The following is a 25,749-nucleotide window of genomic DNA, read 5'->3' as shown; positions in this document are numbered from 1 at the left end:
CAATATTGGGAGTAATAGTCTTCTCCTACCGTGTCCCTGTGTAAAAATAAGAATAAAATAATAAAATCCATATACTCACCTGTCCGGAGATGTCGCCCACTGTAATCCTCTGACAACTGACGCCAAGGAGCCGGAGAGAATGAGCCTCTCCAGCGAGCGGGGCCCGGAGCTGCGCTTAGGAGCGGTGTCCTGTCACTGAGCTCCGCTCAATGCAGGGCCCCTCTCGCTGGAGCGGCTCATTTTCCCTGGCTCCTCAGCGTCAGCGGTCAGAGGATTACAGCGGGGGGACATCTCCGGACAGGCGAGTATAAGGATTTTATTATTTTATTCTTATTTTACAAGGGACACTGCATGATCAGAATACAAATACTCCCAACATTGTCTCTTGCTCGTGCTGATCACAGCGACGGCAGGGGACAATGATGAGGGCAGCGTTCAGCACCCGGCGCTAACTGTACACTGATTCCCAGACGCCGGTACGTGTCACACTGATGACACACGGATTTCATCCTTGTGTGTTCAGCGTGAGACATTTTACGGATCGTGCAGCGTGTAAAATACAGACATGTCAGTGTATGGAGTACATGGAGACACAGTCCGTGGAAACACACAGACATGTGTCTCCGGTATGTGTGGAAACTGTCACCACACCTACCGGAGATACTGACGTGTGAAAGAGCCCTAGGCTGCGTGCCCACGATCCGGAATAGCAGCGGCTTGGATGCAGCTTACCTGCGCTGTGTCCAAACCATTGCGTTCTACATTAGAAGCACAGTGGATGAAATTTATAGAAATCTCGTGCCCACTGTGCTTATATTAGCCGTCGCATAAACTCACTGGCGTCGCGGCTTTAGGACCCGCAGCATGTCAATTACTGTTGTGGAGACGCTGGTCTCCGTAACAGAAATTTCCACAATAGAATGTATAGGATGCGGTAAATCCACATGGTTCAGTGAACACATGAGAATTTACCTGCCTGATTAGAACGCGGCGCTTTGGACGCAGCGAATATACTCTGCGTCCAAAGCGCAGCTACTTCCTAATCGTGGGCACATAGCAACAAAACCTCCCTTTTACTTTCTTAAATATTTAGGTTTATTAACCTCTTGAACTGACCGACAGCACTGTAGTTGTTCAATAAAAAAATGATCAAAAATACAAATTGCCTAATAATTGTGCACATATTGTAGATAGTGGTAAGGAAAAAAATCATCATTGACAATAAACATACATTTTAATATAAAAAATTGATTTAAATAATGTCCTTTTCTGGTGACTCAGCCCCGATAAGAAGATGATGATAATAGGAGCTGGTCAATCAAATTGCTGGTACGCTGCTAATTAATTAGCTTGGCTTTTACATTTATATTGAACCTGATTTGTTCTCCCACAGGCCAAAATCGCTTCCCCGGTTGCCGGTGTAAGACTCAGTGTAACACCAAGCAATGCCCCTGTTATCTGGCTGTACGGGAATGTGACCCCGATCTCTGCCTCACATGCGGTGCTGCCGAGCACTGGGACTCTAAAATTGTGTCCTGCAAAAACTGCAGCATCCAGCGGGGGCTTAAAAAGGTAAGTCATACCCCATCTGCTAGTTGTCCAATGCAGATGGGGCACAGGGGGCTGTGATTTCTGGATTGGCGCAGGAATCTTCATGTCCCTACACATTTTGCTTCTGCAGCACTTGTTCTTGGCGCCCTCAGATGTTGCTGGATGGGGAACCTTCATCAAAGAGTCTGTCCACAAGAATGAGTTCATCTCTGAATATTGCGGAGAGGTTAGTAACCCGACTGTACTTTGTAACAAATCAAATGGTGTTCTCCTTATTGATAATAATGTACAATGTGTTTATTTAGCTTATTTCCCAGGATGAAGCAGATAGAAGAGGGAAAGTCTACGATAAATACATGTCCAGTTTCCTGTTTAATCTGAACAATGGTAAGTTCAGTGTTACTGTATCGGCAGCAATCAGAAAGGCATTTGGTGAATGGCTTTGGATTCCTGCCAATTAAATTGATCATTGACCACCGCTGTGTTTAACCATTCTGTTACAAGAGGAAAAAAGACCTGACGACTTTATCACCCCGAGAGCTCTATACATTTATACAGATCTAATTACTTTAACTCCTTCGTGGCAAGCCAAAATTTACAAATCTGACATGTCACATTTTGTAGTCATAACTCTTTAATGTTTCAATACATCCCAGGGATTCTAACATTTTTTCATGACTCCTTGTACTTTGTTAGTGGCAAATTAAGGTCGATCTGTTTTGGGTTTATTTCTGAAAATATCGGAAATTTGACCAAAGTTTTGATAAATTATCAATTTTCAAACTTTTAATGTTTATACCCTTAAACCAGATAGTCATCATACCACACACCGAAAATGTAATAACATTTCCCGTATGTCTACTTTACGCCAACATCATTTGTCAAATCACTTGTTTTGCTAGAAGGTTTAAAAGTTTAGCCGCAGTTTTTCCCCCAGTTTTTTTTTTTTTTAAAGGAAATTTACAAACCTTTATATTTTTAGGGACCTATTCAGTTTTTGGAGTGATATTGAAGGGCCTATAAATTTGATGACCCCCCCCTTTGATACCATTTTAAAAACCGCACCCCTCAAAGTATTCAAAACTGTCAGTTTCAGTAGTTTAACCCTACAGGTGCTTCACAAGAATTAACGCAAAGTGGAATGAATGAAATTAATAATGTGTATATATTTTTTTGTCCAGTAAAATATTGCTCACGTATTAACTGGCAACCATGGCTGGCAGACCCCTAGTCCATTAATTGCCTGCAGATTGTCATGGCAACCATCAGGAGCACACAATTGCAATCTCGGGGTTAAAGTAGTAGCCCTCTCCTTTTGTTAACCTTCCAGATGCCACTGTTGCTATTGACCGCAGAAGCTGGGGGGTTAAATGGCCATTAACTGTGATCTTGGCCATTGCAGAAAGTTGTCAGCTCTTGTGTTCAGCTGACACTTGCTGCATTTTCACCTGTCAGAGGATGCTATTCCCCAGTCAGTAAAAAGGCATATTAGCAGTCATTAAGGGGTCAAAGAGAACCGTTCACTGAATATTTAAATTTAGAACATCTCCTCCAATTACCGCTGCGCCACTGATTCCGAAGCAGTTTTCATTTTTCTTCTGTGCCCCATTTTTCTAAAGTTATGCCCCCAGAAATACAGATGCAGATTTTTTCCTTTAACCACTGGACGTGACTGGCTTTGTGTGTAGCTCCATGTCCTTGTCCGCATAGTAGACGAGTGCAGGAGATCCCTCCTGATTACATGTACCAGTCAATCAGACAAGTATGATGCAAGTATTTCCACTCAGACCATTGGTCCAAGTGAAAATCATTGATCTGCACTGGCTATAATGGGTTCATGTGTGATTTCCATGTCACACACATACTCATCTGAATGATCCCTTAAGAAGAGGAAGAAATGACTTTTACAGGAGTTTGCAGGATAGAAATTCTGATGATATAGTAGTTTCTAAATCCTCAGCATCCTGGAAACACAGAGCTCACATCCAGCCTATATTACTGGAAGGGACACTCTCACAGGAGAAAAAGGTGAAACTTGGAGCAGGCTTCAAACTGGTCTGAAACTGATTGAAGGAATGGAGATTTCAATTTTATTAACTATAGGGAACCATTAACATATGTAAAAGTAATTTTTTTCCACCTCAAAGTTGTCCATAGACTTTAGGTTACAGCCTAATTCCCTGTGCACATTGTTGTCACTAATGTCCTTTAGACTTCCCCATATATTATGCACATAATGTAAGAAAAAAAGTTTGTCACGTATAGATTTCCACTTCGTTTTTTTTTTCTGGACAGATTTTGTTGTGGACGCTACAAGGAAAGGGAATAAAATCCGATTTGCAAACCACTCAGTGAATCCTAATTGCTATGCTAAAGGTGAGCCGGACAGAACATGGGTCATTCATCTTGCATATTCCACCTATTAGAACTGTTTTTATAGCTTTGATCCATCACATCTCACATTAAATGTAATATACAGTACATATTTGTTATCAGTTACCCTTAATCGCTGGTGTGCCATATTTATTAAAGAAGTCATCCCATTAAGATTTTTTTTCACTAAACCTGTGTATATATGCTGTAGTTCAAGTGTGTGTTAATATACTCACCTGTTCTTCTCCAGCTTCTCCGGTATCCAGCGCAGTTCCACTCCTCTTCTGAGTGATTGCAGACCACACATGTCAAACTCTGGCCCTTGGGCCAAATCTGGCCTGCAGGGTGGTTTTATTTAACCTGCGACACCAGAACCATCAACCCTATGTGGGTCCATTATACTGTATGGAGAACTATGTGGGACCCATTATATTGTATGCAGGACTATATGGGGCCATTATTCTGTATGGATGACTATGTGGGACCCATTATATTGTATGCAGGACTATATGGGGCCATTATTCTGTATGGATGACTATGTGGGGCTCATTATACTGTATGGAGGACTATGTGGGACCCATTATATTGTATGGAGGACTATATGGGGCCATTATTCTGTATGGGGGACTATGTGGGGCCCATTATACTGTATGGAGGACTATGTGGGGCCCATTATATTGTATGGAGGACTATATGGGGCCATTATTCTGTATGGGGGACTATGTGGGGCCCATTATACTGTATGGAGGACTATGTGGTGCCCATTATACTGTATGGAGAACTATGTGGGACCCATTATATTGTGTGGAGGACTATATGGGGCCATTATTCTGTATGGAGGACTATGTGGGGCTCATTATACTGTATGGAGGACTATGTGGGACCCATTATATTGTATGGAGGACTATATGGGGCCATTATTCTGTATGGGGGACTATGTGGGGCCCATTATACTGTATGGAGGACTATGTGGTGCCCATTATACTGTATGGAGAACTATGTGGGACCCATTATATTGTGTGGAGGACTATATGGGGCCATTATTCTGTATGGAGGACTATGTGGGGCTCATTATACTGTATGGAGGACTATGTGGGACCCATTATATTGTATGGAGGACTATATGGGGCCATTATTCTGTATGGGGGACTATGTGGGGCCCATTATACTGTATGGAGGACTATGTGGGGCCCATTATATTGTATGGAGGACTATATGGGGCCATTATTCTGTATGGGGGACTATGTGGGGCCCATTATACTGTATGGAGGACTATTTGGTGCCCATTATACTGTATGGAGAACTATGTGGGACCCATTATATTGTGTGGAGGACTATATGGGGCCATTATTCTGTATGGAGGACTATGTGGGGCTCATTATACTGTATGGAAGACTATATGGGGCCATTATTCTGTATGGAGGACTATGTGGGGCTCATTATACTGTATGGAGGATTATGTGGGGCCATTATTCTGTATGGAGGACTTTATGGGGCCATTATTCTGTATGGAGGACTATGTAGTGCCCATAATACTGTATGGAGGACTATGTGGTGCCCATAATACTATATGGAGAACTATGTGGTGCCCATAATACTGTATGGAGGACTATGTGGGACCCATTATATTGTATGGAGGACTATATGGGGCCATTATTCTGTATGGGGGACTATGTGGGGCCCATTATACTGTATGGAGGACTATGTGGGGTCCATTATTCTGTATGGAGGACTATGTGGTGCCCATTATACTGTATGGAGAACTATGTGGGACCCATTATATTTTGTGGCGGACTATATGGGGCCATTATTCTGTATGGAGGACTATGTGGGGCTCATTCTACTGTATGGAGGACTATATGGGGCCATTATACTGTATGGAGGACTATGTGGGGCTCATTATACTATATGGAGGACTATGTGGGGCTCATTATACTGTATGGAGGACTATGTGGGGCCCATTATTCTGTATGGAGGACTATGTGGGGCCATTATTCTGTATGGAGGACTTTATGGGGCCATTATTCTGTATGGAGGACTATGTGGTGCCCATAATACTATTTAGACAACTATATGGAGCCATTATACTGTATGGAGGACTATGTAGTGCCCATAATACGTTATGGAGGACTATGTGGTGCCCATAATACTGTATGGAGAACTATGTGGTGCCCATAATACTGTATGAAGGACTATGTGGGGCCCATATTACTGTATGGAGGACTATGTGGCGCCCATTATTCTGCATGGAGGACTATGTGGGGCCCATTATTCTGCATAGAGGACTATGTGGGGTCCATTATTCTGCATAGAGGACTATGTGTGGCCCATTATTCTGTATGGAGGACTATGTGGGGCCCATTATTCTGCATGGAGGACTATATGGGACCATTATATTGTATGGAGAACTGTGTGGGGCCCATTATACTGTATGGAGAACTAATGTGGGGCCCTTTTTTCTGTATACTGGTTGGCCTGCAGGGTGGTTTTATTTAACCTGCGACACCAGAAACATGTGGGTCCATTATTCTGTATGGAGGACTATGTGGTGCCCATTATACTGTATGGAGAACTATGTGGGACCCATTATATTGTATGGAGGACTATATGGGGCCATTATTCTGTATGGATGACTATGTGGGGCTCATTATACTGTATGGAGGACTATGTGGGACCCATTATATTGTATGGAGGACTATATGGGGCCATTATTCTGTATGGGGGACTATGTGGGGCCCATTATACTGTATGGAGGACTATGTGGGGTCCATTATTCTGTATGGAGGACTATGTGGTGCCCATTATACTGTATGGAGAACTATGTGGGACCCATTATATTGTGTGGAGGACTATATGGGGCCATTATTCTGTATGGAGGACTATGTGGGGATCATTATACTGTATGGAGGACTATATGGGGCCATTATTCTGTATGGAGGACTATGTGGGGCTCATTATACTGTATGGAGGACTATGTGGTGCCCATAATACTGTATGGAGGACTATGTGGTGCCCATAATACTATATGGAGAACTATGTGGTGCCCATAATACTGTATGGAGGACTATGTGGGACCCATTATATTGTATGGAGGACTATATGGGGCCATTATTCTGTATGGGGGACTATGTGGGGCCCATTATACTGTATGGAGGACTATGTGGGGTCCATTATTCTGTATGGAGGACTATGTGGTGCCCATTATACTGTATGGAGAACTATGTGGGACCCATTATATTTTGTGGCGGACTGTATGGGGCCATTATTCTGTATGGAGGACTATGTGGGGCTCATTCTACTGTATGGAGGACTATATGGGGCCATTATTCTGTATGGAGGACTATGTGGGGCTCATTATACTGTATGGAGGACTATGTGGGTCCCATTATACTGTATGGAGGACTGTATGGGGCCATTATTCTGTATGGAGGACTATGTGGGGCTCATTATACTGTATGGAGGACTATGTGGGGCCCATTATTCTGTATGGAGGACTATGTGGGGCCATTATTCTGTATGGAGGACTTTATGGGGCCATTATTCTGTATGGAGGACTATGTGGTGCCCATAATACTATTTGGACAACTATATGGAGCCATTATACTGTATGGAGGACTATGCGGTGCCCATAATACGTTATGGAGGACTATGTGGTGCCCATAATACTGTATGGAGAACTATGTGGTGCCCATAATACTGTATGAAGGACTATGTGGGGCCCATAATACTGTATGGAGGACTATGTGGCGCCCATTATGTTGCATGGTGGACTATGTGGGGCCCATTATTCTGCATGGAGGACTATGTGGGGCCCATTATTCTGTATGGAGGACTATGTGGGGCCCATTATTCTGCATGGAGGACTATATGGGACCATTATATTGTATGGAGAACTGTGTGGGGCCCATTATACTGTATGGAGAACTATGTGGGACCCATTATATTGTATGCAGGACTATATGGGGCCATTATTCTGTATGGATGACTATGTGGGGCTCATTATACTGTTTGGAGGACTATGTGGGACCCATTATATTGTATGGAGGACTATATGGGGCCATTATTCTGTATGGGGGACTATGTGGGGCCCATTATACTGTATGGAGGACTATGTGGGGTCCATTATTCTGTATGGAGGACTATGTGGTGCCCATTATACTGTATGGAGAACTATGTGGGACCCATTATATTTTGTGGAGGACTATATGGGGCCATTATTCTGTATGGAGGACTATGTGGGGCTCATTATACTGTATGGAGGACTATATGGGGCCATTATTCTGTATGGAGGACTATATGGGGCTCATTATACTGTATGGAGGATTATGTGGGGCCATTATTCTGTATGGAGGACTTTATGGGGCCATTATTCTGTATGGAGGACTATGTGGTGCCCATAATACTGTATGGAGGACTATGTGGTGCCCATAATACTATATGGAAAACTATGTGGTGCCCATAATACTGTATGGAGGACTATGTGGGACCCATTATATTGTATGGAGGACTATATGGGGCCATTATTCTGTATGGGGGACTATGTGGGGCCCATTATACTGTATGGAGGACTATGTGGGGTCCATTATTCTGTATGGAGGACTATGTGGGACCCATTATACTGTATGGAGGACTATGTGGGTCCCATTATACTGTATGGAGGACTATGTGGGGCTCATTATACTGTATGGAGGACTATGTGGGGCTCATTATACTATATGGAGGACTATGTGGGGCTCATTATACTGTATGGAGGACTATGTGGGGCCCATTATTCTGTATGGAGGACTATGTGGGGCCCATTATATTGTATGCAGGACTATATGGGGCCATTATTCTGTATGGATGACTATGTGGGACCCATTATATTGTATGCAGGACTATATGGGGCCATTATTCTGTATGGATGACTATGTGGGGCTCATTATACTGTATGGAGGACTATGTGGGACCCATTATATTGTATGGAGGACTATATGGGGCCATTATTCTGTATGGGGGACTATGTGGGGCCCATTATACTGTATGGAGAACTATGTGGGGCCCATTATATTGTATGGAGGACTATATGGGGCCATTATTCTGTATGGGGGACTATGTGGGGCCCATTATACTGTATGGAGGACTATGTGGTGCCCATTATACTGTATGGAGAACTATGTGGGACCCATTATATTGTGTGGAGGACTATATGGGGCCATTATTCTGTATGGAGGACTATGTGGGGCTCATTATACTGTATGGAGGACTATGTGGGACCCATTATATTGTATGGAGGACTATATGGGGCCATTATTCTGTATGGGGGACTATGTGGGGCCCATTATACTGTATGGAGGACTATGTGGTGCCCATTATACTGTATGGAGAACTATGTGGGACCCATTATATTGTGTGGAGGACTATATGGGGCCATTATTCTGTATGGAGGACTATGTGGGGCTCATTATACTGTATGGAGGACTATGTGGGACCCATTATATTGTATGGAGGACTATATGGGGCCATTATTCTGTATGGGGGACTATGTGGGGCCCATTATACTGTATGGAGGACTATGTGGGGCCCATTATATTGTATGGAGGACTATATGGGGCCATTATTCTGTATGGGGGACTATGTGGGGCCCATTATACTGTATGGAGGACTATTTGGTGCCCATTATACTGTATGGAGAACTATGTGGGACCCATTATATTGTGTGGAGGACTATATGGGGCCATTATTCTGTATGGAGGACTATGTGGGGCTCATTATACTGTATGGAAGACTATATGGGGCCATTATTCTGTATGGAGGACTATGTGGGGCTCATTATACTGTATGGAGGATTATGTGGGGCCATTATTCTGTATGGAGGACTTTATGGGGCCATTATTCTGTATGGAGGACTATGTAGTGCCCATAATACTGTATGGAGGACTATGTGGTGCCCATAATACTATATGGAGAACTATGTGGTGCCCATAATACTGTATGGAGGACTATGTGGGACCCATTATATTGTATGGAGGACTATATGGGGCCATTATTCTGTATGGGGGACTATGTGGGGCCCATTATACTGTATGGAGGACTATGTGGGGTCCATTATTCTGTATGGAGGACTATGTGGTGCCCATTATACTGTATGGAGAACTATGTGGGACCCATTATATTTTGTGGCGGACTATATGGGGCCATTATTCTGTATGGAGGACTATGTGGGGCTCATTCTACTGTATGGAGGACTATATGGGGCCATTATACTGTATGGAGGACTATGTGGGGCTCATTATACTATATGGAGGACTATGTGGGGCTCATTATACTGTATGGAGGACTATGTGGGGCCCATTATTCTGTATGGAGGACTATGTGGGGCCATTATTCTGTATGGAGGACTTTATGGGGCCATTATTCTGTATGGAGGACTATGTGGTGCCCATAATACTATTTAGACAACTATATGGAGCCATTATACTGTATGGAGGACTATGTAGTGCCCATAATACGTTATGGAGGACTATGTGGTGCCCATAATACTGTATGGAGAACTATGTGGTGCCCATAATACTGTATGAAGGACTATGTGGGGCCCATAATACTGTATGGAGGACTATGTGGCGCCCATTATTCTGCATGGAGGACTATGTGGGGCCCATTATTCTGCATAGAGGACTATGTGGGGTCCATTATTCTGCATAGAGGACTATGTGTGGCCCATTATTCTGTATGGAGGACTATGTGGGGCCCATTATTCTGCATGGAGGACTATATGGGACCATTATATTGTATGGAGAACTGTGTGGGGCCCATTATACTGTATGGAGAACTAATGTGGGGCCCTTTTTTCTGTATACTGGTTGGCCTGCAGGGTGGTTTTATTTAACCTGCGACACCAGAAACATGTGGGTCCATTATTCTGTATGGAGGACTATGTGGTGCCCATTATACTGTATGGAGAACTATGTGGGACCCATTATATTGTATGGAGGACTATATGGGGCCATTATTCTGTATGGATGACTATGTGGGGCTCATTATACTGTATGGAGGACTATGTGGGACCCATTATATTGTATGGAGGACTATATGGGGCCATTATTCTGTATGGGGGACTATGTGGGGCCCATTATACTGTATGGAGGACTATGTGGGGTCCATTATTCTGTATGGAGGCCTATGTGGGGCCCATTATACTGTATGGAGAACTATGTGGGACCCATTATATTGTGTGGAGGACTATATGGGGCCATTATTCTGTATGGAGGACTATGTGGGGATCATTATACTGTATGGAGGACTATATGGGGCCATTATTCTGTATGGAGGACTATGTGGGGCTCATTATACTGTATGGAGGACTATGTGGTGCCCATAATACTGTATGGAGGACTATGTGGTGCCCATAATACTATATGGAGAACTATGTGGTGCCCATAATACTGTATGGAGGACTATGTGGGACCCATTATATTGTATGGAGGACTATATGGGGCCATTATTCTGTATGGGGGACTATGTGGGGCCCATTATACTGTATGGAGGACTATGTGGGGTCCATTATTCTGTATGGAGGACTATGTGGTGCCCATTATACTGTATGGAGAACTATGTGGGACCCATTATATTTTGTGGCGGACTGTATGGGGCCATTATTCTGTATGGAGGACTATGTGGGGCTCATTCTACTGTATGGAGGACTATATGGGGCCATTATTCTGTATGGAGGACTATGTGGGGCTCATTATACTGTATGGAGGACTATGTGGGTCCCATTATACTGTATGGAGGACTGTATGGGGCCATTATTCTGTATGGAGGACTATGTGGGGCTCATTATACTGTATGGAGGACTATGTGGGGCCCATTATTCTGTATGGAGGACTATGTGGGGCCATTATTCTGTATGGAGGACTTTATGGGGCCATTATTCTGTATGGAGGACTATGTGGTGCCCATAATACTATTTGGACAACTATATGGAGCCATTATACTGTATGGAGGACTATGCGGTGCCCATAATACGTTATGGAGGACTATGTGGTGCCCATAATACTGTATGGAGAACTATGTGGTGCCCATAATACTGTATGAAGGACTATGTGGGGCCCATAATACTGTATGGAGGACTATGTGGCGCCCATTATGTTGCATGGTGGACTATGTGGGGCCCATTATTCTGCATGGAGGACTATGTGGGGCCCATTATTCTGTATGGAGGACTATGTGGGGCCCATTATTCTGCATGGAGGACTATATGGGACCATTATATTGTATGGAGAACTGTGTGGGGCCCATTATACTGTATGGAGAACTATGTGGGACCCATTATATTGTATGCAGGACTATATGGGGCCATTATTCTGTATGGATGACTATGTGGGGCTCATTATACTGTTTGGAGGACTATGTGGGACCCATTATATTGTATGGAGGACTATATGGGGCCATTATTCTGTATGGGGGACTATGTGGGGCCCATTATACTGTATGGAGGACTATGTGGGGTCCATTATTCTGTATGGAGGACTATGTGGTGCCCATTATACTGTATGGAGAACTATGTGGGACCCATTATATTTTGTGGAGGACTATATGGGGCCATTATTCTGTATGGAGGACTATGTGGGGCTCATTATACTGTATGGAGGACTATATGGGGCCATTATTCTGTATGGAGGACTATATGGGGCTCATTATACTGTATGGAGGATTATGTGGGGCCATTATTCTGTATGGAGGACTTTATGGGGCCATTATTCTGTATGGAGGACTATGTGGTGCCCATAATACTGTATGGAGGACTATGTGGTGCCCATAATACTATATGGAAAACTATGTGGTGCCCATAATACTGTATGGAGGACTATGTGGGACCCATTATATTGTATGGAGGACTATATGGGGCCATTATTCTGTATGGGGGACTATGTGGGGCCCATTATACTGTATGGAGGACTATGTGGGGTCCATTATTCTGTATGGAGGACTATGTGGGACCCATTATACTGTATGGAGGACTATGTGGGTCCCATTATACTGTATGGAGGACTATGTGGGGCTCATTATACTGTATGGAGGACTATGTGGGGCTCATTATACTATATGGAGGACTATGTGGGGCTCATTATACTGTATGGAGGACTATGTGGGGCCCATTATTCTGTATGGAGGACTATGTGGGGCCCATTATATTGTATGCAGGACTATATGGGGCCATTATTCTGTATGGATGACTATGTGGGACCCATTATATTGTATGCAGGACTATATGGGGCCATTATTCTGTATGGATGACTATGTGGGGCTCATTATACTGTATGGAGGACTATGTGGGACCCATTATATTGTATGGAGGACTATATGGGGCCATTATTCTGTATGGGGGACTATGTGGGGCCCATTATACTGTATGGAGAACTATGTGGGGCCCATTATATTGTATGGAGGACTATATGGGGCCATTATTCTGTATGGGGGACTATGTGGGGCCCATTATACTGTATGGAGGACTATGTGGAGCCCATAATACTGTATGGAGGACTATGTGGGGCCCATTATTCTGCATGGAGGACTATGTGGGGCCCATTATTCTGCATGGAGGACTATGTGGGGCCCATTATTCTGTATGGAGGACTATGTGGGGCCCATTATTCTGCATGGAGGACTATATGGGACCATTATATTGTATGGAGAACTGTGTGGGGCCCATTATACTGTATGGAGAACTAATGTGGGGCCCTTTTTTCTGTATACTGGTTGGCCTGCAGGGTGGTTTTATTTAACCTGCGACACCAGAACCATCAGCCCTATGTGGGTCCATTATTCTGTATGGAGGACTATGTGGTGCCCATTATACTGTATGGAGAACTATGTGGGACCCATTATATTGTATGGAGGACTATATGGGGCCATTATTCTGTATGGAGGACTATGTGGGGCTCATTATACTGTATAGAGGACTCTATGGGGCCATTATTCTGTATGGAGGACTGTGGGGCTCATTATACTGTATGGAGGACTATGTGGGTCCCATTATACTGTATGGAGGACTATATGGGGCCATTATTCTGTATGGAGGACTATGTGGGGCTCATTATACTGTATGGAGGACTATATGGGGCCATTATTCTGTATGGAGGACTATGTGGGGCTCATTATACTGTATGGAGGACTTTATGGGGCCATTATTCTGTATGGAGGACTATGTGGTGCCCATAATACTGTATGGAGGACTATGTGGTGCCCATAATACTGTATGGAGGACTATGTGGTGCCCATTATACTGTATGGAGAACTATGTGGTGCCCATAATACTGTATGGAGGACTATGTGGGGCCCATTATACTGTATGGAGGACTATGTGGGGCCCATTATAGTGTATGGAGGACTATGTGGGGCCCATTATTCTGTATGGAGGACTATGTGGGGCCCATTATTCTGTATGGAGGACTATGTGGGGCCCATTATTCTGTATGGAGGACTATGTGGGGCCTATTATTCTGTATGGAGGACTATGTGGGGCCCATTATTCTGTATGGAGGACTATATGGGGCCCATTATTCTGTATGGAGGACTATGTGGGGCCCATTATTCTGTATGGAGGACTATGTGGGGCCCATTATTCTGTATGGAGGACTATGTGGGGCCCATTATTCTATATGGAGGACTATGTGGGGCCCATTATTCTGTATGGAGGACTATGTGGGGCCCATTATTCTGTATGGAGGACTATGTGGGGCCAATTATTCTGTATGGAGGACTATGTGGGGCCCATTATTCTGTATGGAGGACTATGTGGGGCCCATTATTCTGTATGGAGGACTATGTGGGGCCCATTATTCTGTATGGAGGACTATGTGGGGCCCATTATTCTGTATGGAGGACTATGTGGGGCCCATTATTCTGTATGGAGGACTATGTGGGGCCCATTATTCTGTATGGAGGACTATGTGGGGCCCATTATTCTGTATGGAGGACTATGTGGGGCCCATTTTTCTGTATGGAGGACTATGTGGGGCCCATTTTTCTGTATGGAGGACTATGTGGGGCCCATTATTCTGTATGGAGGACTATGTGGGGCCCATTATTCCGCATGGAGGACTGTGTGGGGCCCATTATACTGTATGGAGGACTAATGTGGGGCCCATTTTTCTGTATATTGGTTGGCCCACGACTTTGTCCAAGTTTTTCATTTTGGCTCTCTGTGTGTTTGAGTTTGACATCCCTGCCTCAGACTCTGTGGGTCACTCTGTGCTCTGTCTGACCCGGAAGTGGCTTTTACAATGTAAGTCTATGGAGTGTTAGAACAAGGCTCTATATACTTACATTGTAAAAGAGACTTCGATCTCACTCATAGTGACCCGGAGAGTCTGAAGAGATGTGATGTCACTGAGAAGAGGAGCAGAACAGTGCTGGATATTGGAGAAGATGTCGGTAGGTGAGTATATTAGCAGCCACACTAGACTACATTATACTACATGCATATGTACACTGGTTTAGTGAAAACAAAAAAACTTCTTTAACCCATTAAAGGTCGTGTCCCTTCCTTTATGGGCTCGCACGCCGAGCCCACATCTTTCCCCGCACATGATGACTGATTTAGTCAGCCATCATGTGCCTTTAACAGCTGCAAGTGGAGCGGTGCTCCGCCCGTGGCTGTTAACCAGTCATTCACAGGCAGCGGGATTTAACACGCACCGGTCTTAAGTGCGTCATTTATCCCGACCATCGGCGCCCGTCACGTGATCTCGGGGAGCCGATGGGTTGTCATGACAGGCAGGGGTCTGCTGATGACCCCCGTGCAAGTTATTACGAACCTGCTGTGAATGCCGGCCCATGGCTGGTGTTCATAGAGATTGTGATTTCCGCGATCCATGGAAGTGCTGAAGTAGTGATTGTTATACCATGTTCAGAACTGAACCAGAGTTAATTGGTTACTAGTGTTTGTAACTTGCTAAAAGTTTTACAATATTTCAGAGAAATGTGTCATCGGAAAGTGACCCTTTGTTTAAGGGTATTTCACACGTTAAAGGGGTATTCCCATCTCCAAGATCCTATCCTAATATATAGTAGGTGTAATAATAATAGCAAATACCTCCAATTAGAAATGTAGTATAGTTCTTCTGATTCGCTATATCTCTTACCTCATGTGCAGGCATTGCAGGTCCTTAGGTATCCATGGTTACGACCACTAGCAACCAGCTAACTGTCACTATATCAGTGGTAGTAACCATGTATACCTAAGGTCTTGCAATGTCTGCACATGAGGAAAGAGACATAGCGAATCAGAAGAACTATACTACGTTTCTAATTGGAGGTATTTGCTAATATTATTATTATTACACCTACTACATATTAGGATAGGATCTTGGAGATGAGAATACCCTTTTAAGTATTTGGTGCAGAAATTTCTGCATCTCTTGGCAGGAAAGACGCAGCGGCAAAAAGCACATTTTTACTGCCTTTTTACTTGCATTTCTGGTGCAGATTTTTCCCTACTCGTTAACATGGGTGAAATCTGCAGCAAAAACGGTGAAAGACTTGACACACTGCAGATTTAAATCTGTAAGTCACAAATAAGCAACGTGTGCTTGAAACTTCAGGATTCTCATTTACTTTGCTGGCATCAGGAAGCCCTTCAGGTTTTGTGACAAATCTGCACTGAAAAAATGCAACCTGTGCACGCAGCCTAAATCAGGTTTTTATGTTGATTTTTTTCTCGTATTGCTTTCTATTGTTACAAATTAAAAATCTAAGCTCTTGCAATTTTTCACACTGGCCACTGCGATTTTCCCACTTATTCTTCCCATGGATATTAGCAGTGATAGACTGACACTTGTTCTTCCATTTGTTTGCATAGAAGCATAAGCATGCTGTAATCATTGTGAGCGGGATGAGGGGCGCTGTAACATCATTTTATTGTGAATAGTGGATCCCTACTATGTATAGGGAGGTTCCATTTCATTTTAGTCCTGTCTGTGTTGATAACTTTTTAACAGTCTCATTATCTATACAGAACAGGAAGCATAAGGCCTATAGGCCATTGTTAACATTTAACTATTTTATTATTTTTGTTTTACTTTAAACAATAGATCACATTCTGATGTCACTTTTTCCTTTTTAAAAAATGATTTAAAGATATCATCTAGCCTTCTCTGTGTTTGGAAGTTTTATTATACACACGTGGTCAAAATTGTTGGTACCCCTCTTTTAATGAAAGAAAAACCCACAATGGTCACAGAAAGAACTTGAATCTGACAAAAGTAATAAAAAATTAAAAATCTATGAAAATGAACAAATGAAAGTCAGACATTGCTTTTCAACCCTGCTTCCGCAGAATTTTTAAAAAAAATTAAACTCCTGAAATAAGCCTGGACAGAAATGATGGTTCTTCTTAACTTAATATTTTGTTGAACAACCTTTTGAGGCAATCACTGCTATCAAACGATTCCTGTAACAGTCAATGAGTCTTCTGCACCTCTCGACAGGTATTTTGGCTGACGACTCATGAGCAAACTGCTCCAGTTGTCTCGTGTTTGAAGATTGCCTTTTCCAGACGGCATGTTTCAGCTCTTTCCAAAGATGCTCGATAGGATTTAGGTCAGGGCTCATAGAAGGCCACTTCAGAATAGTCCAATGTTTTCCTCTTAGCCATTCTTGGGTGTTTTTAGCTGTGTGTTTCGGGTTATTATCCTGTTGCAAGACCCATGACCTGCGACTGAGACCAAGCTTTCTGACACTGCGCAGCACATTTCTCTCTACAATCCCTTGATAGTCTTGAGATTTCATTGTACCCTGCACAGATTCAAGACACCCTGTGCTAGATGCAGCAAAGCAGCCCCAGAACATAACAGAGCCTCCTCCATGTTTCACAGTAGGGACAGTGTTCTTTCCTTGATATGCTTCATTTTTCCGTCTGTGAACATAGAGCTGATGTGCCTTGCCAAAAACTTAAATTTTTGTCTGATCTGTCCATAGGACATTCTCCCAGAAGCTTTGTGGCTTGTCAACATGTAGTTTGGCAAATTCCAGTCTGGCTTCTTTATGGTTTTTTTTCAACAATGGTGTTCTCCTTGGTCGTCTCCCATGAAGTCCACTTTGCATTTCAACCACGGATGGTGCGATCTGACACTGATGTTCCTTGAGCTTGAAGTTCACCTTTAATGTCTTTAGAAGTTATCCTGGGCTCTTTTGTTACCATTCGTATTATCCTTCTCTTTGATTTGTCATCAATTTTCCTCCTGCAGCCACGTCCAGGGAGGTTGACTACATAATATGATATGATAATATGAATAATATGTGCAACTGTAGTCACAGGAACATCAAGCTGCTTGGAGATGGTCTTATAACCTTTACCTTTGCCATGCTTGTCTATAATTTTTCTTTCTAATCTCCTGAGACAACTCTTTCCTTTGCTTCCTCTGGTCCATGTTGAGTGTGGTACACACCATGTCACCAAACAGCACAGTGAGTATCTGTAGCCCTATATACAGGCCCATTGACTGATTACAAGATTGTAGACACCTGTGATGCTAATTAGTGGACATAACTTGATTTAACATGTCCCTTTGTCACATTATTTTCAGGGGTACCATCATTTCTATCCAGGCCTATTTCAGGAGTTTAATTTTTTTTAAATTCTGTGGAAGCAGGGTTGAAAAGCAATGTCTGTCTTTCATTTGTTCATTTTCATAGATAATTTATTATTACTTTTGTCAGATTCAAGTGATTTCTGTGACCATTGTGGGTTTTTCTTTCATTAAACGAGGGGTACCAACAATTTTGAAAATGTGTGTATATTACACATCAGACATATTGCTCAGATCTACTTGTAATGTCCGCTTTAATCTTAAGTAACTCTAGTTTTGCTATGTCTTGAAGTGGTTATGGTGAATGGAGATCACCGCATTGGAATATTTGCCAAACGGGCAATCCAGGCTGGAGAAGAGCTGTTTTTTGACTATCGGTGAGAATATCCATGAATGTACAAGAGAGTGCAAATATCACCTCGTATGAATATACAATCCGTAACATAAGAATATAGGAACATATATATAAAAAACACAATCTCTTTACTTGCACTGACACACTCCCACCCCAATATAGTCAGATCGCTGGAGTGCAGTGTTCCGGAAGAGCACGCCACAACACATTTTGTTGATGTAAAACACACTTTTATCTTGAACATCTATAAAAAAAAACAACCTAGCTGTGTGTCCAGGTCTAGTGACGCCAGTGATATCCAAGAATTGTTCTATGGCACTCAGCGTAGTCTGTCTGTAGAGTTTTACCCCTTGTACATACTGTAATGCCACCTTGGATGAACTATAGCGGAGAAATAACGTATGCCGAGTAATATTGCCAGCAGAGTTCTAACATCCGCACCACTTGCCCTGCTTTAGACAAAAGCACCAGACGCCCTTATAATACAAGACATTGGCCCCGACTCATCAAGGCCGGCATTTCTCTCACCTTTCTTGATGAGAGGCCGTGTTAGAGTGGACACTCCAGATTCATTAGGAGGCACAGGCCTCTTAATGAATCAGGCGAGGCGTGTAGTGTTGTGCGCCTCACCACAAATCTTATTCCAGCCTCTGCTGGTTCAATATTTGTGGCACAGCGAACGCTGCTGCTCATCATGAATTTGACAAGCGGGGGTCGTCACACCCCCGTCCTGCCCATTTTGTTAGAGCTGAGATGAGAATGACGTGAAAAGAAGTCACATCTTTCTGCTCAACCTCGCCTTTCGCAAAATTGCAATTTTTTTTCACTTACATTTCAGCAGATTAGTAAAATTTTGCTATTTTGTCACTCCAAGTTCATACCATATCAATTTCCTTTGCAGATACAGTCAGGCGGACGCTCTGAAATATGTGGGCATAGAGAGAGAGACTGATATCATCTGATATCCTTCACCTTGGACCTTGTGACCGTCCCGGGCAATAATCTACTGAACTTGTGTGTTTGTCCTGACGCTTCATTGTGACCTATTCTCCTTGTGAATGTATTGGTAAGACAGATCATGGAAGGCTCCACTAACACTTACATGAACCTTTGGAGCAGGTTCAGAGATGATCCTTGTATGTGACTATATTTACAGTATACGGCATACTCAGTCGCCTGTCCTAGCTTTTTCCATCGAGGGGACATTATAAATTGGTCTGACCATTTCTTGGATGCACATTCATTATATAACATGCCCTGAGTCACATACGGTCTAAAGCACAAACTCTTCACAACGATCCATGCTTCAGTCTGCTTCGTGTAATCCAAAGTGGACCTGTAAATGGCACAGTGTGAAACCATACAATTTCTAGGCGGCACCAATGCGCTCATTATTGGTTTGCCAGGAGACTGTAATGCCAATGAGGCATTTATAGTTAGGGTACTCGTAATTTGGTGTGCTACAGGCCTCCCCCAGTTCCATTGGCAATCAGCTCTTACCCGGTCCCAGGTTCACAGTGGAAGGAATATATTAGGACTGGCATTCCTTATACCCATATTGGTGACCTCATAATTCAGTGTGCTTTTTATTACTATATTCAGGATTTGCAGTATAACTTGCATCACTTTCTGGCATGAATTGTACACTCGGAGCGCCGCACGTGGACCTGATATTCCGCTTAAGCTTAATTTTTCCCTTTCACAGCACTTTTCTAAAAAGAAAACTGCCAAAATAGTTTGTCAATATGGCGTTTACCATATTTATTTTTTTTTTTACTTTAGAAAAGTGGGGCAAGGGAAATGCTAAATTCTCTACATTGTACGGCGCCAGGACACTACAGCTCCATACACTGTGCAGTGGCAAATCTTTGGTGCTGAGGCACAGCTGCTATTGAAGTGAGGGGACCTGAGCTGCAGTACTTGAGATCGGCCGCTACACAGTGTACAGATCTGGAAAAGCACAGGACACTGAACATCCAGCCTGCTAACAGCTGATCAGTCAGATATTGTTGACCTATCCCAAACCTAGAAAATCATCATCAAAGTCCTGGACTATCCCTTTAACGCTTGCTTACGGACATTCTTTTTGTGCATGTTACCAGCTAAGAAAGTGGCTACTTCACAGCTTCAGGTTACAAGGTGGAAGGTAGCTGTATATTCCTTCCATACACGCTTCAATATTATGTAAGGTTTTATGTGTTACCGTGGAGTGTACAGATATTATTTCTACAGAACTATATATAGATGTATTCCCTGCTGGAAAATGACATTTTATATTAGACGTTACCATGGAGTTTTAATGCCTTGGACGATCATTCTAGTGATTTTATGCAGTGGTATCTTAAGCATTTGGAGTTGTGCGGTGCATTATTCAATATATTACAGAGTAAATCACTATGATAACCATATACACAAATATTATATACAGGATAGTACGTATCAATCGTAGACAATACTCACATTATATTAACACTTGCAGATGCACTTTAAAACGAATAGACATGCAAATTAGTATTATACATTGGTACGATTAACCATTGAAAACCATTTACAGTGTGTATACATGCATTTATGTAGCGTAAATGCTTTCTTTGTTACCTGGTACTGATGTGGTTAGGGTATTACTGAATAAGTATACATAGCTGATTCTGAGAATTGCTTCAGAGCTGTAATCTCGTTGCATTACTTCCCTGCTCATTGTTTGTACAAATCTTGCTCTTATGATTTGTAATCTGTGATGTGTAATTTTCACTCCAGGCACTGGACCTGATTTAGGAGACCTACCTTTCAGACAACATTTTTACAGACATGAGGTCTTATATAGCTGTGCTGACATTGAGGCAGTAGGGATTGATGCTCTTGGGTCTTTGGAATATAAAATTCTGCCCTAGTTGACAATGAGCTGGTATACAGGCTGTTAATAAGGATCAGTACAGAGCTATTGAACATTTACTGTATGTTGCATATAAAATGTAAAGTGCCGCTTAACTTGTCTCTCTAAGCCCTGCAGTTTATGATAATGCTGCAGAAAGTATCAGCATGAGTATTGTAAGATTTACTCTTAGCTTTCCTGTAACTGCACACCGACGAGCAGCAATACGTAACCACCACAGTTTAATATGGTGTAGACACTATTCTTTTTTTTGCCTTATTACATAGTTTATAGCATGATAATAACTCTCTCTCAAATCCCCCTCTCTGTCTCCCACCTGCCTTTTCTCGCTTCTCCTGCCCATGCCCATGCTCGTCTTCCCCTGCCCATGTCTCGCTTCCCCTGCCCATGCTTCGCTTCCCCTGCCCATGCTTCGCTTCCCCTGCCCATGCTTCGCTTCCCCTGCCCATGCTTCGCTTCCCCTGCCCATGTCTCGCTGCCCCTGCCCATGTCTCGCTGCCCCTGCCCATGTCTCGCTGCCCCTGCCCATGTCTCGCTTCCCCTGCCCATGTCTCGCTTCCCCTGCCCATGTCTCGCTTCCCCTGCCCATGCTTCGCTTCCCCTGCCCATGCTTTGCTGCCCCTGCCCATGTCTCGCTGCCTCTGCCCATGTCTCGCTGCCTCTGCCCATGTCTCGCTTCCCCTGCCCATGTCTCGCTTCCCCTGCCCATGTCTCGCTGCCCCTGCCCATGTCTCGCTGCCCCTGCCCATGTCTCGCTGCCCCTGCCCATGTCTCGCTGCCCCTGCCCATGTCTCGCTTCCCCTGCCCATGTCTCGCTTCCCCTGCCCATGTCTCGCTTCCCCTGCCCATGTCTCGCTTCCCCTGCCCATGCTTCGCTTCCCCTGCCCATGTCTCGCTGCCCCTGCCCATGTCTCGCTGCCCCTGCCCATGCTTCGCTGCCCCTGCCCATGCTTCTCTGCCCCTGCCCATGCTTCTCTGCCCCTGCCCATGCCTCGCTGCCCCTGCCCATGTCTTGCTGCCCATGTCTCGCTGCCGCTGCCCATGTCTCGCTGCCCCTGCCCATGCCTCGCTGCCCCTGCCCATGCCTCGCTGCCCCTGCCCATGCCTCGCTGCCCCTGCCCATGTCTCGCTGCCCCTGCCCATGTCTCGCTGCCCCTGCCCATGCTTCTCTGCCCCTGCCCATGCTTCTCTGCCCCTGCCCATGCCTCGCTGCCCCTGCCCATGCCTCGCTGCCCATGCTTCGCTTCCCCTGCCCATACAATACATATTTATGCTATGTATAATTATAATAGCTGTGGTTTTAACAGAGTAAGGAAGTCGATCTGAACCTATAGAAAATCACTGCTAAATACAACAATTTCCTATGGTTTTTGGCTTCCTTTCTGTCTAGAGAAGCGGCGGTGTCCAGTGGATATGCTGTAGTTATCGCTGACAGTCTTTGTGCAGTTCAGTCCACACCACTGTAGTATAATACCAGCTATAATATATTGTCTGAACGTGTGTCATGCAACAGGGACATCTACAAGACATCCAGACGGGGTTAAAGTAGTGGTGCTATGGATACTTTACTACTTCAATAATACAAAAGTTCTAAAGACAGTAAATAGTTGATTATTGTTACTCCATCTGTCATTAACAAGTGCAGGGAGCCATTCATTGGATGATTCAACGTTAGTCGGTTACTTTAGCTCTCTGGATTTAGCAGGGTTTTTCTTTTAATGTTTCCCCATCTAAATCCACATAGAAAACCAACACTCACATATAATGGTACCCCTAAAGTCCCGCTGGTCACCTACCCCAGTACAAGGGGCATAGTTGTGAAAGGAGGTTTGCGCTTCAGAGGGATCAGCACCTAGTCTCGAAGATGGAAAGTTTGTCCATTTGTGCCTTTTCTTCTGTTACTAAAACAATGGCTTGTTTAACCCGACTGCATCTGAGATCTGAATACAGTCCTGTAATCAAACTGTATAGGTGGGGCAACTAAATAGCGGCCTCCGCGGTTTTTAGCTCAAAAACACATGTTGTGGCACATTAAACTGTTGCCCATGTACATTTCAGAGAATATGTCCTCATTCAGTCTTGTGTGGTATCCCTTGTTTCTATAGATAGAACATGTACCCATCATAGTTTTATGGGGCTGTTCACACATCAGTCGTATTTTTTTCAGACAAATGTGTTCGCAAAAGAAAACCAAAAATGGAGCATTCAAATCAATGAGTCCTTGAAAAGTAAAAAAAAAAAGACAGACCACACTCGGATCCCATGCATTTGTCATCCTACTGGTTACTGAGTAGATGAAGCTTGAACTTTTTTTTTTTATATATACATATCTTCTATGTTTTTTTGCATACAAGTAAATAGGATGTCACACTGATGGTGAAAATGGGCACGCAGACCAATGATGGATGAAGATCAGATCCAGCACACTGATGGAAAAGTCCATTTTCTTTTCTCGTGTGCAAAAAACAAAACAGATATCCGATTTGAGGCTTTATAAAGAAAAGTAATGACTTAATCCAAAGAAGGCCTCTGCTTCATCAGATATTGAAAGCCTCCTGATGATAAAAAGGATCTGTCTGCTCTCCTGACATGTCTGGTTTAGCATATACTTGTCTTACCCCAAGAATAACAGATGTGGATCATCCGTCCTTAAAACTCCGCATTTGTTATCCCTCCTGATTGTTAAGGACTAAATGTGACAATTGGACATTACCGTTCCCTTTATCAAACGTGATACAGGTAGCACTGCTTGGACACCTTAAGAGGGAAAAAAACAAGTCTTCAGTGAATTCACAAATTTCTAGGAGGAATAAAAGAGGAGCAGTTTCTTAAAAAAAAAATCCTAAAATGTCTGGAAAGCGGACAGATCCTCTTTAAAGCACAAATTTTTGTCTTGTCCGTAAGTCCTGGATTTGTTACACCTAATCTTTTTGTTTATTTTCTTAAATCGTTACAATTTGCTTATGAGAAAAATCTATATAAATATAAACATTATTATGCATGATTAGATGTCACCCTCAGTGTATGCAAAGTCATGTTATAGCTAACAATTTTATGCACATTTTAAGAAATTCTATCTACAGTAAAGTATTGTGAAAAGTCTTTTCTACTGTTTGTATTGGATATTGGGCAGACTGCACTGCTCTTATATGTGCAAGACCTATACAGAAAATAATCGGAGTGTGTCTGCAATGGTCTCTTTGCATGTACAGAACAGTTTGTGTCCCTTCTTTGTGGTCTACGCGCCTGTAAGCCCGGACCTGAATTATGGTATTAAAGATTCATGAGAACCATAAAGGGCCAATATATTCCACAACTTTACAGTCTGGGAAAGTAAAAATACAAAATGGCAAAGAATACAGAACCTATCCATTGTTCTAAAATCTTGTTTCATGTGTTTTGTCTTTATTTTTGTATAAATTGTTATATGCATGGTGTAAAATTAACTATTTCAGCTCTATATAATAACATTAAAGGCTATACACGTTGCAATTTTGTTATTGCATCAGTACATTTGAAATAAACAGTCCGGAGCATGTTGATTTCTATATACAGGTCAGATCAGACATACAGTATGTGTTTTCATACAAGCTACATACATTGGGGCAGATTTTATCAATAATGTCTAATTCTTAAACAGTGCAAACTTAGATTAGACAGTCTTAAATTGCGCCTGTTTAGCAATATATGTTAGTGGTTTATGCTGTTAATAAATGTGTTTAATTTTAAGACAGCCTAGTCTAAGTCTTCAAGTACTTTTTAGTTGGCTTCCTTTGTGTTAGAAATGTGCTGGGGCATCTTGTTGCCTGTTAGGCCGTTTCCCCCTTTCTGATAAGCCTTGCCCTTTTCAGCAAGTTATCACCTGCCTCCGCCAGTCCCCCTTTGTCAGGCCATCCACAGAATGTGTCTATAACACGTAACATGGTATAGGGGGGGGTACAACCACTGGCATCCCCACTGATCATGGAAATTGTCCTGTGTGAATGAAAAGTTAGAGAAGTGGT

At 43.2% G+C, this 25,749-nt stretch overlaps 1 protein-coding gene across 3 annotated transcripts in view; it reads left to right on the top strand.

Annotated features, from left to right (window-relative positions):
• The window catches only part of EZH1 (enhancer of zeste 1 polycomb repressive complex 2 subunit), an 89,221-nt gene extending 63,747 nt beyond the window's left edge, over window positions 1-25,474 (top strand). For all 3 annotated transcript variants that reach the window (XM_073683596.1, XM_073683597.1, XM_073683595.1), the window contains 6 exons: window positions 1,394-1,572; window positions 1,682-1,777; window positions 1,857-1,938; window positions 3,847-3,927; window positions 18,790-18,874; window positions 19,754-25,474. In XM_073683596.1, coding sequence (XP_073539697.1) covers window positions 1,394-1,572; window positions 1,682-1,777; window positions 1,857-1,938; window positions 3,847-3,927; window positions 18,790-18,874; window positions 19,754-19,814 — 584 coding nt within the window. In that variant the 3' untranslated portion in view covers window positions 19,815-25,474. The remainder of the gene's footprint in view (window positions 1-1,393; window positions 1,573-1,681; window positions 1,778-1,856; window positions 1,939-3,846; window positions 3,928-18,789; window positions 18,875-19,753) is intronic.
• Window positions 25,475-25,749: the final 275 nt, after the last annotated feature.

The sequence above is a fragment of the Phyllobates terribilis genome, unplaced genomic scaffold (genome assembly GCF_046119375.1).
Source record: "Phyllobates terribilis strain yellow unplaced genomic scaffold, ASM4611937v1 Scaffold_5__5_contigs__length_657084704, whole genome shotgun sequence".
Taxonomy (NCBI): Eukaryota; Metazoa; Chordata; class Amphibia; order Anura; family Dendrobatidae; genus Phyllobates; species Phyllobates terribilis.
Note: the sequence above shows the minus strand (reverse complement) of the source record. Positions and strands in the feature narration are given on the sequence as shown.